At 28.7% G+C, this 16,696-nt stretch overlaps 1 protein-coding gene across 6 annotated transcripts in view; it reads left to right on the forward strand.

Annotated features, from left to right (window-relative positions):
- The window catches only part of LOC107441841 (leucine-rich repeat-containing protein 24-like), a 139,786-nt gene extending 130,815 nt beyond the window's left edge, over positions 1-8,971 (forward strand). For all 6 annotated transcript variants that reach the window (XM_071188125.1, XM_071188126.1, XM_071188127.1 and 3 more), the window contains one exon: positions 2,536-8,971. In XM_071188125.1, coding sequence (XP_071044226.1) covers positions 2,697-4,697 — 2,001 coding nt within the window. In that variant the 5' untranslated portion in view covers positions 2,536-2,696 and the 3' untranslated portion in view covers positions 4,698-8,971. The remainder of the gene's footprint in view (positions 1-2,535) is intronic.
- The last annotated feature ends 7,725 nt before the right edge of the window (positions 8,972-16,696 follow it).

Genomic DNA, 16,696 nt, shown 5'->3' on the forward strand with positions numbered 1-16,696 from the left:
TATATATATATATAAATATAATCATATATTTCTACCAAGAAAAGAATTCCAACTGTTATGCTGTTGTCAAATGATTTTATGTAAAGTGACAGCAAATACAAGTTTAAAATATGCAAAAATATTTGTTAATTTTGTATAATTTTAATTGTTAATTTGGTTCTTCTTTTCTTTTTTTTGAGAAAAGAGAAAAAAGTGGAATGAGATATAAACTTTTGAATCACTTATGCGTAAAGGTTTGTAAATCATTCTTGAAAAATAAATATTTTTATTAATATGATGAAAAATTCTCGTTGAGCAAGTTGGAATCACTGCACTGCATTTAATTTAAGTACAACATAATCCATTTCCTGAATGATATTTATTTTAACCGTTTACTTCCAGCAAATTTTCGTAATTCATCAAAATTCAAGTAGCACTTTTCTGATAAATTATTATCTTAATAAAAATACAATAAAAGACGCCAAGTCTAAACCATATATAGAACACACTTCGCCATTTGGCATCATTGCTAAATGCCTATTTTCAAGAATGATAGCAACCTAAAGAAATCTTTTGTGTGGAAACAAGATTTTCAAGTATCACATATAATTTTTTCCGATTTATTTATTTATTTATTTATTTTTGGTTCTTTTATTTATTTTTTATGCATTTTCCTATCTTTCCTTTCCCTTAAAATAAAACAGAAAAAAGTGATTTCATTTTTTTTTCTATTTAAAAAATATAATCTTTCATTATTTTTAAAAATTTTAATTTCAATTTCGACATTTACTGATTTTATCAAACCTGATACTATAGTTCTCCTTAACTAAAAATAATTATAATTTAAAATAGTTTCCATTTCTAACGATATCAGTTTGGAATAAGTTTGAATATTGAGATAGCTATATTTTGAATCACAAAGCATACTTCCGCAAACATAAATTTCAACTGCTCTAGAATAACTCGTTCCTTAAATCGATCTTTTGATTCAAAAGTTTCGATCGATTTTCTACTTTTCAAAAGGAGATCACACTGAGTTACTACACATATTCAACTACGGATCTATAAAATTGAATATTGTGTCACAGCTGAAATTCTGTTGAACTTCTATTTCACATATTTTTATCATTCCAAGCATTTTATTGATAACGCGTCAATCAAACTGGGTCATAAAAACATACTTATTATTTAGTTCGTTGATGCTTCATATTTTTGAAATTTTCTGAATGCATAGGACACAGAAGTGGTGGCTGAGATAGTTTAATATTTAAAAAAAAATCTTTAAAATTATTACCAAGTCTTTTGAAATGCAAAAATATGTACTACGATGCGATACAGGAATTCCCCCTGATCCTCTAAAGTATCTACAAATTTTTTATATTTAAGATGAGCGTATGGAGATGTGACTGTTGCTCATTATAACGAAGTAAAATTCTTATATTTAAATTCATAAATGATTAAGAATTACACATATGAAAAAATGAAAATTTAATCTTATTAATAGAAAGAGTAAAGGTCTAAGTTCTGGATTGAAATTATTTTAACCAAAATGGTTACTTAAAATCTTTTCGATACTATTGTGAACAATAACATCAAGTTTCCCACAGATAACAATTCAGCAATTTATCTTATTTTTTTAAAGTTCGAATATTTTGAGAGATCTATTGGGGGTTGTAATATTACACAACTTTAGTTTAGGAAAGTTTTGTTGAAATCAAAGTATTTGCATGTCCTAAAGTCTAGTTATTTTTCTATCTTTTATAATGTTTGTCACTTTATTAAAACTGTATATATCTTTTAACTATAACCTTGTTATAAAATGTAAAGATGAATATACTTCTAACAAATGTTTATAATCAATCCAAAGGTTTTGTATGTAAATAATGTTCGAGTCTAGAATCTACACATTTAAAAAATACACAGCATAACTTTAACCTATTTTATACTAGTTTCACACATGAAATAATGCTTTTTATAGTGAAAGCAAATATCTTATTGTATGATTCTTTGTTTTGTAAGTTTGATTTATAGTTTTCTTCCACACCATTAAAAGTAAATGATTCAAAAATTTATATAGAAAGTTACTTTGCTTAAATTCATTATTGGTGCAGATTTTTTAAATGTTGGCAAAATTAACCGAAATACAGGAAGTTTTAATTTTTATTGTCTACCACTCTGTAAAATGTTTAGCAAATAACGTAGTAGTCGGCAGTCCAAGAATAGTTGGGCAGATTTGTTGCCCCCTCTTTTAAGGGGACCATATTAGGAGAGCCACCGTTGTTTCCACAGTAAGGACAGATAGTACAGAGACTGAAAAATACCCGCGCCTTGTCCAGAATTTGAACCTAGGACCTTTCTGATGCAAGGTCAGCTCCCTAACCACTACACAATCTGGTCGGAAAAACATACTCTATTTGAAGTATAATTATTTCTGTCGAGTAAATTAAAAAAAACACTCTGACAAAGTTGAAATCTTATACTCCAATAACTGAGTTCTCATAATAATTTTTAAGCTGATTTCTGCAAGAGTACTAATGGATTGCTTTTCTTTTTCAGGTTTGAAATCCATCAACTTTCTTCTGTTAGCAACAGTTGTGCAACCACCATTTTATCAACCTACATGAAAGATAAAAACAGTGCAAGCCGCTTGATCGAAGACAGCACTGCCGTGAGATTGCGGGTGACGGCAGTTATTGAAGCGTAGATTTACTTATAAGATGCATGAAGTCCAGAACCCCGTGATTGTCAACATATTATTTCTTATCCTCTTTGGAATAACCATCTCGCAAATTGATTCTCTCAAAGATGCATGTTTAAGTGAATGCAATTGCAAGTGGAAAAATGGAAAACAAACGGTAGAGTGTATTGGTGTCAACTTAGTAGGAATTCCAGATGGACTAAGTAGTGAGACTCAAGTTTTAGACCTTACTGGTAATCTGCTTCAACTACTTCCTAGTCGAGCTTTTTATAGAGTCAGTTTAGTTAACTTACAGAAAGTGTTTGCACCAAGATGCGGACTATTGAGCATTGCTGATGATGCTTTCTATCAACTAAGTAACTTGATTGAGTTAGATATAAGCAACAATTTTCTTACGTGGATTCCAAGTGTTGCGCTAAGAGATACTCCGTTGCTAAGACGTTTACTATTAAGTTTTAATCCGATCCAAAGAGTTGAAAACGACTCGTTTTCGTTACAGTCACATCTGACTGTACTAGAACTAAGTAGCTGTCAAATAGAAGCAATTGAGCCTCGAGCATTTGACGGGCTAAAGAGCTTGGAATACCTCAAACTGGATGGAAACAAGCTAAGGACGTTACCGCCGGAAATGGTTAAACCATTTTCTACGTTGTATGCATTGGAACTGCATCAGAATCCCTGGCAATGTGATTGTCATATAAGAAGCGTCCGAAAATGGATGCTAAGACACAACATACCAATTAGCAGTCCTCCACAATGCTTTGAACCACCAAGGTTGCGCGAGTTTACATGGGATACAGTAAGTATTGATGAGTTTGCTTGTAAGCCTGAAGTAACCGTAGTTGAATCTTCTGTGACATACATAGAAGGGGATAATGCAACTCTTGGTTGCCGTGTGCAGGCAGTTCCAGAAGGAACTGTAAACTGGATTTGGAGGGGAAGGGTAATTAGCAACCTTACACTTATGTCGTTCGGACGACAAATGTATTTAATTAGAGAAGTGGGAACAACACTCAAAGTTAACTCATTGACAATATTTAATGTGATGCTCAAAGACAGTGGTAGGTATCTTTGTGTTGCGTCTAACCCTGCTGGAAGAATATCTGCAAACATTACTCTTAACGTTGTACCAAGAGACACCAATTCTGACAATCTGAGTGGTGAAGAAATAGCTGGAATTGTTATTGGTGTACTTTTCGTGATATTTGCACTGTTCTTTGTTTTTAGTTTTTTCATGATGAGACATCAAAGATTGTTTCAAAATAGGAACAAAAGTAACAGTTTTCCTTTCTACAAAAACTTTTTCTCATTTAACAACAATCACGTTGGTGTTGTGGTGAAAAATTCAACGGGTGTTGATTTAAGTATGAATGCAAACGGTAGTAATTTGGTAGATGGTAAATGCAACGCCTCACCTCTTTCTCCTTGTAGTGGATCAGAAGCAAGTGTTTATAGTGGAAATAAAGTAAATAATTTACCATTTGAACAGTATAGTGTGCATGAGAGTAACAGCCCTAACACACAACCATCACCTAATTCTGAAAAATGGTATCCTTCTACCCTAAACAGACATTCTATTAGGGAAACGGAAACAGGTATAGAAATGTGTGTGATATCAAAAAACGAAAATGTAAATCCTGATGATAAATCTTTTAAACCAAATATAGATAGTTTAGAAACTGCTGAGCGAACGGAATATAGACGCCCGATAACAACTGACGAGAAAGATGATGATTTAGAAAGCGCGGGACCAATGATGTATGATATCCAGCAGCCTATAAACGATTATTATATGGATCATGACTTACCATCTCACAAATGCTCTATTTGGCCATTATCTGAAGGTTCCTTTAAAGACGAAAGCTACCATAGTTATAATAGTCCTTCCCAGTCTAGCTGGAAGAGAAGTTCTGTAATTATCCCTCAACAAATACATCATATATTTTCACCTGATGCTAGAGATTCACCTGATGAAGGTTTGGGAGATGAAAGAGAATATGAAACAGATATACTTGATTGAAAAAGGGTGAAAGAATCCTTACATTAAATTTAAGGTATTTTTTGAGGTTTACGCGAGGTTGTTTTGAGGTGTCAAAGTTGATTTAATATTTATTCGAAATTGATTTTAGAGACAACCTTAAAAGATCAACCTCCCAAGGTTTGTTGTCAGGGTGGATGAAGTCGTTTTATTAACACATGAGGTTGATTTGAGGTTAAATGAAATCTGCTTTATAGCAACCAAATTAGGGAGGTTGTTTTTGAGTTTTGAGGTGCATGAATTATTTTATCTGCATTTCAAGGAAATACCTATATATGATGTGTGAATAATTTCACCCAATCTAAACTGAGGATGAAATTGAGGTTTATTAATGAGGCTATTTTTGGTGCAAAACCTAACCTAATTTTCTACCTCATTTGTATTTTTTACATCTGTCAAACTCAAAATAACCTCAAAAACACCTTATCTTTCGTAAGTGATAAAGAGATAGTTTAAAGCGTTGATGGAATGAATGGTTTAGTATTTTTCTCGCGCACAAGTTTATCATGAACTGGAGAAACTAAATCAATTTATACAAACAATTTTAATTTTAAACAAATATTGCTTTTCTAAAAGAGACATTTTGAGCAATGTTATATTTATTTTCCTTAAAGTTGTAAAAAAATATATTTTAAAACATTTAATTTTAAGAACAACTCGATCCATTTTCAGAAATTTTGCAGAATTGATATTTAAGATATTTTGCAATGACATTGAAATCCAAGTCAAAAATAAAATGCCAATGTTTGTGTAAGAAAAAATACCAAAACATTATTGATACTTGGCAAATTATTTTGGAGGAAGAAGAGATTAAAATCTAAACTAGATCAAAGACTGTAAAATTGTTAGTAGGAAAAAAAATAAATGCTGAATTTATTTTTAGAAACGCCTTCTTGTTTTAGAAACGCCTTTAAGTCAGTTATGGATCAAAAAGTTTTATTATGTGTTATTCAGTAGTTCTCTTTATTCATAACGTTGTTATTTTTTCTTAGCATAAATATTAATTTTTGATCTGTAATAACTACGATATTGACTTTTTGTTCTCAGTAAGCTAACACATCACAAAAAGAGAGATAAAAGCTGTTTTTGACAAGAAATACCCTAAGTGCTTGTAAAAATTGCCATATATGTAACCCCATCTTTCTTGCCAACGGCAAAGGGGAAATTTCACTCACTTTTACTTGTGCGCATGACTTTCCTGGCTGAATTGCTCAAAAGTAACACAAGAACTAATCCAAAAATTAAAAATGAATGTATGTATAGAACAAACACTTAGTTTTATAAAATTTCCTTGGATAAAAATTATTAACTATTTTACCCAATTTTTTGTTCAAAATTAAGCGACAATTACGCGGTTAAAGAAGATTGAGGTAAGCTCACTTTGAAAATATAGTTTGGATCGATTTGTTTTTACTTAAAAAAAAGTCAAACTGAAGGTTTATTTAACAGTTTAGACAGTAAATACATCAAATTTGAAAGGTTTATGGTATGTTATAGAAGTGTTTAAACTAAATATATTGAGAGGAATTATAAGAAACGGTATGCATCGAGATTATAAAAATAAGGTGATAAAAGATTTGTCATTAAAATTTGAGATATAAAGAAAAGTTACAAATATATATCTATAAATAAAGTTGGTTGTTACTGTACAGAACTTCGTTATTGAACTCAAAAATGAATTTTTAATAAATAAAGGTATATATATCTTGAATTGCTGTATTGTAACGCGCGAGCTTTTTTAATGTATCATATGTGTCTTCCTATTGCAAAATAAACTACTGAAAATTACATTTAATTTTAATGAATTGTGCACAAAAATTTCGAACTGAAATGCTATATAAGCTATGGAGAGAGGTTATACTAATAGAATAACACTGGCAGCTATTTACCATAGCCTCCTTATAAGTATAATTAGAATTTTGGAAATGAAAAGATGATTTAAGTAAATAATTAAATAATACAAACGTATTTTTTGTTTATTTCAGAAATTAGCAAAGATAAAATCGATAATTTTAGGAGAAGGTGTGTAATTGGAGTATATTACTTATTATTATAATATTCTAAGCTTACAAAACAATTTACTTGATCTACGGTGCTCGCCAAACTGTATCTTGTTCTCGGCTTTTTCTGAAATCATATTAAACAATTGCATAATTTGATGACAAATATAGCGTACAAAACTACAATTATTGTACCGTATTTCCTTTATATATTAATATCTGCGTTTGCAATTAAAATATTATTTAAAATATGACGATTATGATAAATCTGGTAAAAATAGTTATTTTGTTTTACAATAAAGAGTATCGAGATAAATGAAAAGTCTATGTCAGAAATCTTTTAATGAGAAAGATTTTTTTCTTAAATTGGAAGGTAAAGTAGTAAGCTTTCAAATTAGAAACCTTTCAATGCGTTCCTTAAGTAATTTTACAAATAGTTTTTTTAGTTTTCTCAGAATGCTGCTTTGAGAAAGAAAATCGGCAAGAAATCCATACATGTAAGCTTAAATAAAATTAAAAAAATCAAATTATACTGGAACTGTTAAAATCCCGAACTAAAGTTAAATCCCCAACTTAAAATTACCAAATTTTATCACTTCCACAATCAAACACCCGGTATAAGATAAAAAAATAATAAAAATAAAATCGCGAGAAAACACGGCGAATTTCACATATCCTAGTAGTTTTTACCTTACTGTTTTTTTTTTCATTCAGTTTGATTAACTTAAATTCACGTCAATAACTTAATTTTAATTAAACTTCCGTAAAATAATCTATGGCTATAACAAGAGGCTTTAGTTCTATGTTTAAGTAATAAATGCAGGGCTTCACTAGCGAGAAAAATGTGGTTATTCGCTACTAAAACCAAAGGCAGGCAACTAAGGTTATTTTTTTCGCATAAGCAACTAAAAAGCAACAGCTTTCAGAAAAGAAACATAATAAATTAATAGATGACTACTTGAGAAAAAAGTGTTTCGTATGAAAACTAATTATTAGAATTCGTATTACCATATTGGAATTTAAAAATCAAAAGTCAAAAATGGTCAAAAAGTGATAAATAACGCGAAAACTTTATAGGAAAACAACGTGAATTTTCAACGCAATAATCGCTATCCGAGTGTGTCAAAAATAAAAACCCGTATTCAAAACCACTCCGAGTGGTTTGAGTGGTCCGATTACTACGAGTGACTCGTAGTAATAATATCCTAAACAAATTATCAAAATTTGAAACAAATAACAAGTGTAAATTGCTTTAATATGATAAATACAGGGTGAATAAATTAACAGAAAAAATAATGAATAGTTGTGACGCAATACTTATAAGGCATAATGCATCAGAAAGTGATTACTCTAATTCAAATTTTAAGTGCCCTTATATGAGATTAAAAATACCGAAATTTGGAGAACCAATGCTGAAATGATTGAAAAACGATAAATAACTATCAAAAAGTAACGTAGTTTAAAATAGATTGTCGCAAATTAAACACAAAATATATTCAAAATTCGTGTGTTGTTATAACACCAGTTAAGAAAAAATATTACATCACCTTCTCCTTTTAATTTTTACTTTAAAATGATAACTAAGAGTTTATTTAAATTTCAAGATTGTTTTTAAAAGTAAAAAAAAATTAATCTTGGTACATTAAAGCTGACATAGAAAGCGCATTGAAGAATTCTTTTTTATTGATGAAATGCATTGAACTCATTTATAAAAATTTCACTCCGTTATTCAACATTGTAAAATGCTTTTAAATGTTCACTTTGCTCATAATAAAATTGTAATAGAAAACCAGAATCGTAAATTAGATTTATTTTTTTTAAATTTAATAATTAGAAAAATTAAAATTATAAATAGGAAGATTGTTACTTTTATACTCTATATTGTTGTTTGCATGGTTTTGTGACAGCTAATTATTTTAATTGTGATTAAAAACACATATTTTGAGTCATATAATTTGTATATTGCACACAAGAGTTTATCTTGATAATCTAAGATCAAGGCTAAATGTCAACTTGTAAGGCACAAGTATATGCTAATTATGTAAAATATAAATATAAGTGTATATGAAGATCATTTTCTTTTTCCCATTGAATGACTTTTTTTAAGGTAACTGGACACAATACATTGTGTTCAAAATACACAAACAGACTTAAATTATTTGTTTTCTGAAATAATACAACTTGACCTCCCAGAAGAAGAGTTGTTGTAAATGCGTTGTCGTTAAATAAAAAAATAAAGAAAAATAGTTGTATAAATTGTTGTTTATTCCTTTTTCATTTGTACTTATTAAATAAATGAACACAATGCATAGGGGACAGTGGGGTCAATTGTAACAGGGTACAATTGTAACAGAGCAAAAATTTCGAGTGTCTAGTTCTAGATTTGGATCCTTGATGGCGTGCAAGGTGTATTTAATAAATCTACATGTACACCCCTGCTGGCAACCAATTTTATGTACTTTTGTAAGAGTTACATCCCAAAAGTAATTTTGTTTAAACAAATAAAAATTATTAACCGAATATGTAAGTGGACACCTTAATTAACATTTAAAAAAAATAGTTTTGTTAATTAACTAGCATTGTTTTTAACAAATGAAGCTGAAATGGAGTCTTGAGGACAATTGTAACAATAAGTAAAGGGATGATTGTAACAGCTGAAAGTAAATAATCTTATGTTTACAAACCATTACTTAACTCATTAAGTGTCACTTTCACAAGATAAATTAAAATTTTTAACCCCTTAAAGTTTAAAGTTTAACGCTTTGGTCTCAGATCATTATTATTTTTACTCCTAAAATATCACTACTATTTTGATCAATAAAAAAATATATCACAACTATGATAATATATATAATTAACTATGTTTTAGTTGAATTTATGAACTGTTACATTGACCACGTAAGTGGGGACAATTGTAACAAGTGCACGACTGTCAAAAATTGTTAATAACTAATATAATAGCATTCAAAATAAAGTTATTATTTTTTTTTCTAGTAGAGGATAGTCTACTTTACTCGTCTGTCAATTAATACTAATAATATATTGGATTTTTTGTTAGTTAAAAGTAGTTAAGTAAAAAATTTTACAATTGAACCCACTCTCCTTTACCCTTACATTTTACTACAGATCATTCGTAATGCAATACTTTAAACATAAACCATATTTCAACTGGTTTTTAATTTACCCAGAAAAAAAATGGAAATAAATCAATTTCCTTTCTTATTTGTTTTAGGAAAGATTATCCGAACAAATTATATTCATCCATAAAATAACCAAACAAATAATGTCCATATTAAATTAAAAACGAATTAGAAACAGTTATAACACACATTAACATCTTAAAAATTGTTATTTAGGAATAAATATTTTTAAAAAAAATAAGGTAGTCAATGTAAATGACCAATATTTACCTTTACCGAAAAAATTTTAATCAAATATTTCTTCATATAGTTTTTTTTTTTTTTTGGATCAGTAACAGTGATGTATCATAAGAGTTACGTATCATGTTTTAACTGAGACGTGCAAAAAATAAATGTATTTACACAGAATACGAATCAGGATTAAAGAAAATGTTGCTTCGAAAGAAATTCGGATTAGCCAAGTTAACAAGCCATCAGCCTTGTGAATTAAGTCAGGAATGTGCGCCTTTCATTTGATAAGAGAGCACCGCAAGAATGAAAGTATATCTTGGCTCAGAACCTCACGAATAGGTGGCAGCACCACTCATTTGTGAGGCCACTCAATTTAGACATAGATCTAGCGGAGTAAGAAATTTTCTTATAATCTCTGCACCGATGGTAGTGCTCAGCAACCGATCATAAGACTTTCGATTCCACAGATTTCACGAACACGTATATCGCATGCACTTATTGAGTCTTAACGGAGCCTAGGCTTAAATCCCGGTCCCTCCGGATTGGAGTGCTATACTCTATCAACTGGGCTACCACAGCCTTTGAAAAAAATAAAAAAGCGTTAGCTTAAATGCGAACATGGCTTGTTTGACAGATATATTTTTGCTTTCAATTTAATACTTACATATTCAATCAATGTCATTTCAAAGTGTAACTAAATAATTTCTATTTAGAAATAAGCATCTGTGAATGAAATAAATTAAATTATTTTCCCGCCCACAATTAAACTACTGAAGTAATAGTTTGGTCAACAGTTTTATCTTATTTACCCAGATTGTCGCACCTTAGAATGCGTATGTGACTCGCCTCTCAAAGTAGTCCGTGGGCCAAACTCATTTATCGTTCAAGTTCGTTCCGATACTTTGGGGGCAATTTTTTATTTTGACAAAACGATTCAGAATGTTTTAGTATTTTTAATTTTATAAAGTTCCCCAAATATTATTTCGTCATAATTTAATAACAATCGATTTTATGACGCACTCTTTTTCTGTATGCTTTCGTACTCTCATCCAGTGAAATCGTCGAATTATTTTTTCCTCCGCCAAGCTAACCAATCACGCATTGTCTCCTCACAGTCGCTTACAGCAATGTTTGTAAGCAAATCGTTGGTTGCATTGATGATAATTTTCTCGATTTCATTTTAATCCTTTGAATTTTTTTTAAAATTTAAATAAAGGTCTCTTTTTAGAGCCAACTATATATTGATAACGCTTCATTTTCCCGCTTTACTGTTAAATATTTGATTTTCATTCCGAAATTCGAATTGTGCAGGCGGTCGCATTGCAATGCCTCTCTGACCTAATCAAAAATTCGTCTCCGATTTTAAGATACAAAAATATATACTTTGCTTAAAAATGAGAAGGAATTATTTGTCCTATTTTAATTTTAATAATATTTGCTGAGTTACAAATTTAAAGGGGATATTTATATATAGATCCCACCGAAGAAATGAAAGTATTGTAGTTATGTTGATGAAATGTTAAAAAAAATTTTTTTTAAACAATTTTCATTACTTTATGAAGATAAAATATTAGTTCCAAAATGTTTAAAAAATCTACATATTAACGTTAATGATCCATTATTCTTAAAAAAAATATTATTTTTGTTTCACTAACAAAGGTGCTATGGTAAGTATTGTTTCAAAAGATGGTTGTTTTGATGGCTTATTTATCCAATATCTGTGATATTAAACATTTTTGTAGAGTCAAGCGCACATCTTATATTGCTTGCATTTTAATTTTACTTAAATATTACTTCTTTTTAAACTCTGAATGGCGTATAAATTTAAAATTTTTTATTAAGATGTGCTTACTCGGAAAAAAGAAAACAAAACTTTTTATGTTTTTATTTTTTTTTTTTGCTCTTACAAAAAAGCTATAAAAAATACTCCTCTTAAATAAATACTACTCTTAAGCTATAAAAAAACTGTTAACTAATCTAAACTAAAAATAAATCATGAAATTTAAGGAAATTTATGTATGTTTTCTCTGTAGGGTCAGCAACAAGAAATTTGACAATTTTGTATTTAATCATTGAATTTTTTTTTTGAATTGAATTTGAAAACAATAGTGTAGATTCAAAACATGATTTAAACATTTAACTTCAGATATTGGTTTAAAAAATGTGTTTAATCAATTTTCCAACTGGCACTATTTCGAAAAATAGTTAAAGAATGTCTCTACACTTAAATGTAAATAAATTATTGAATATCAAACCATAATGAAATTTCCAAATATATTAATGTCTGGAATTATATTCTCTTGCTAAATAAAAATATATTCAACAATACCTGTCTAAGGTTTTTTGGAACACTCTGTATTTGTCTTTTGCTACACTTGCAAAAACTATTTGAAATAACACTTGAAAACATTTTTTTTTCAATTAAAGCTATGAATTCTACATTCTAAATATATTTTCTCTAAATCAATATTATTATTTTCAAAGTTAATGCTGTACCAAAACATTAAAATTTTAAATAATAAAAAACCAAACTTTGTTAAATTGTTCAAATAAATTATGTATCAAGATAGTTCATTGCGTAAAATATCCGGTTTTTATATAGTAAAGAAAGTTTTAAAGTTTCAGTAAAAGACAGTGTACCAAGCAACAAATTAAAAAAAAAATCAATTCAAATTTATTGAAAATTTTACACAAATGAAATTTTTTATTTTTATGTCAAACTGAATTTCAAAATATTCATTTGTATAAAATGGTTTTTTAGCTTACTAAAATAAGTATCGTTTTAAAAAATAAGGGAGAAATATCTCCAGATTTTTGAAGAAAATCAGATTATTTTCTGTAGGGTAGCAGTTCTTAAAAAGTTGACGCAAATTTAAATTTTCACATAGTGGAGGAAAGATTTATATATTCTATAGAATTCAAGTTTTAAGTATTTTTACAAAAATAATTAAAAAAAACCTGAAAAATAATCGCAGATGCAGTATTATAACCCTTCATATTACAACTATAACTGTCATAGTCTATGTTTTACCTTTTAATAGTGAATTATCAAATAATCATGATTTAAAACGAAAAAAAAAGATTTAAAGATCTTGAAGTAACTATAATTGTATAAAAATTTTGAAGTACATACTTATAAAAAACTGTTAAGTGTTTTAGCGCAAAAGAAGCGTGAACGAACGGGAAGCTATCGTAGTATGCAGACAACTGCTTTTGTTCTGATTGGTCCATTCATTTCCAAGTGACGTCAAATTACGCTTCTCTTCGGATATTCTTGGGCAAAATACTGAATTCGTGAAAACAAAATAGTTCCTCATTGTTTTGATAACTATCAATTAATGGCCAGTCAGATTTTGGAGAACTTTATGAATTTATGTTTCTCAGCCAAGATTGTGTTCTATTTTGGTAGAATAAAATTGCCCCTCAAATGTCGGAACGAAAATTAGTTTAGAGCTACTTTTGAGACTTCGGCCCACGGACTAAAGAGGTTAAGATGTTTGTTTCGTTATTATCACACATAAATCAAACACCCAGCAAAAATAGATATTAAGCATGAAAATGTATACTTATGTTTCAAAATTTATTTCAACCATGTTAGGGCAGTTCGTATTACAGTACTGCGAATATGATGGAATTTAGCTAAAACTTTCAAAATATATTTTGCTGATGAAAGATTTCATAAATGAAAGAGAGGAATATCCAGAAATACAGAAATATTTAAAGCTTGATTCAGAATAAAATATATAAACATAAATTGTGCTACCACTGAAAATAAGTTTCACAAATAAAAGCAAGTTTGCGACTATGCCTTGTTAGTCATGAAACTCAGTATTGTTTTTGAAAATAAATTAAAAGTCTATATATTTTGAAAAGAAAGTTTTCAAACTTGGAACTGTGATTTTTTTCTTAAGGACTTGACTACAAGTTGATCTGCAGGATTTTCCTGATGACGTATAAAATCATATTTACCCTTTTTTTTCAAATGTTATCCTACTGAAGGTCAACTTTCTAATGTATATATATATATATTAACATTTAAGGATAAAATACTCGATTAATTTATAAAATTTTAAGATTTGAACTCTAAATTAAAGAATGAAATCAAAGAAACATGAATGCAAAATGGAGGATTTTTTTCGGGGGGGGGGAAAGCACTGTATTAATTCATATGGTAGCTTTTCTGTAAATATAGTTTCCCTAAAACAAAAGTGCTCTTCCTGCCTTGAAGCGCCAATAGGAAAAAAGAGAATGAAAAAATATTCATTAAATTCAAGTAATACAAAACAGTTTTAAGCAAAATTTGCCAGAAGTATGCAAGCAAAAATCTTATTTAATTCACTAGAAAAAAAAACATATCAAAGCTTATTTAAAATTGAAGTAGAAAACGTGTCAAATTATCATTTATATACTACCGTTGCCAGCAGAAAGGAGAACTCGAGAAATTTGCATCACCAGTTCAGAATAATAAATTTATGTGGAACCAACCAATCATTAGATGCGCCAGCTACTAAACAAATTTGATTGAAGGAAATTGCAAAGACTTAAATAAGAAATTGAAAAAAAAGCATTTTCATGAAATAGGTCAGATTACTTGGTCTTAAATATTGAACTAATTTGAATAATCCACCAAGACAAGTTTAATCAATAATTTAAGATAGCAGATATGAATTGAGAAATTAACATTTACCAAGTTAAATTCAAACTTTTGAAAGCATTATTAATCTCTGCTTTATTTGTAAATGCAATTTTAATTCTTTAACACTACTTATAAAAAAATCCAGAAAGTTTTAAATATAAATAAGAATTAAAAATAGTAATTGTAAAAACATTAAAATCATAATTTTTCTTTATCAAATAAACCTATTTATCCATCATCATTAATGATTTTTATATCTAAATTAATACAAAATTAGCTTAATTATTGTTATTACTCGTTTGGAATAAATTTATTTTCTCAAGATAAAACATTCTTCACTTTAACAGTATCCGTAAAAGCTAGAATAATCAACTTGTTGATGTATCTGCATTCTTTTATCCAATTTTAAGAAATAAATCTTTAAATTCATATTAATGTAAAAGAAAAAAAAATCAAGAATACTAAAATAATTCTATATAATAAATCAAACAAAACTAAAATTCTAAAATAATACAAAAAATACTAAAATCAAAAATACTAAATTAAAAATTAAAAATAATACAACAAAAATATAAAAATTAAAGAATTTATCAAAGCTATTCACCCGAAACTGCTATCGTCCAAACAAATTTCCTTGCAAAAATTCTAGTGTTTATAGTATGTAGACATTTTCTTTATATCTAAATCAAAAGTTCAATTTTGCAAAAAGATTCTTCAAAAATTTTACAAAATATGAAATTAAGGCTCTTTATGACTAGGAAAAGTACCAAAAATTAACTTTGTCTTAAATAAAAAGGTATCAAAAATAAACTTGGTTTGCACATTAAACCTTTGCCAAGCATCTTGTAGCTGTTTTCTTACTCCCCCGCAGTTTTTTATGGAATGAAACTCAAGTGTGAGAGGGGGAAAGGGGGCACCGGAACGGGTAGTACCCAATCTTAACCTGCGATCGAAGTTTATTGAGGCTGAACGGAACACTACTACCATAAGGCAAAATCCTTAATATTTACTAGAGTATGAATCTTTAATATACATATAAGAAGCTGGATTAAAAATAATTTTACTAACTGTAATGACCAATAAGTAAGTATAGCTTAAAAGCAAGAGAACATTTGAGAGAAGACATAGTAGAACAAGCTTATCTGCACAGAGGCCTTGAATTAATCAAGAACATTACGCCGTACTTCTTTTAGACTTGAAGATTTAAATTCAGAGAGTTTTTTCTCTAGAAATAAAAATCAGAACTAACTATGCCACCATCGAGGTACTCGGTTTCACCCCAGTTCCTCCCCCCCCCTCTCTCTCTCTCTGTGTATATANATATATATATATATATAAATGTATTCAATTGAGGGCATTTAGTAGCATCTAATATTCTTTTAAGCAAATATTAATTCAATAATAAGTAGGACAAAATTGTTCCGCAAGAAACTACACTCGTCAACTTCAAATTTTTGAAGAGTTGCAGTTCCATAAGGTAAGATTTAGTGGAAGATAAAGCGCGCTTGGCATAAACTTATAGATTCATGAAAATGAATCAATCGCTCTGTTTCACACTCTTGAATTATTTCTAAATAGTCTATAGTAAAAAAATCAAAATTTGGATTTTGTGGTCAAAAAAATATCTTCCCTAAAATGATAAAAAAAAGCAACAAAAAGGTGTCACCTAACCTATTTAAAATATATACTTTCACTCCTGAACCTGAAATTTGTTCTTGAACCAGAAGTTTAAAATTCAAAAATTTAGCAAAAATGAATACCATTTTCACATATTTATTAAGTATGCCTTTTGCTGAAAGAATTCTAATGAATCAACTCTAATCAGAATAAAACTTACAATACTTAATTTTAGAAGAATTTCCAATTGAGTTTAAAAAAATATTTTGCAAAAGAATTTTTAAAAGGAATTAAATATTTAGTCGTATTCTTTTGTTAAGTCATTTCAAATGCTGCATGCTACTTTTACAAATGTTC

The sequence above is a fragment of the Parasteatoda tepidariorum genome, chromosome X2, assembly GCF_043381705.1.
Source record: "Parasteatoda tepidariorum isolate YZ-2023 chromosome X2, CAS_Ptep_4.0, whole genome shotgun sequence".
Taxonomy (NCBI): Eukaryota; Metazoa; Arthropoda; class Arachnida; order Araneae; family Theridiidae; genus Parasteatoda; species Parasteatoda tepidariorum.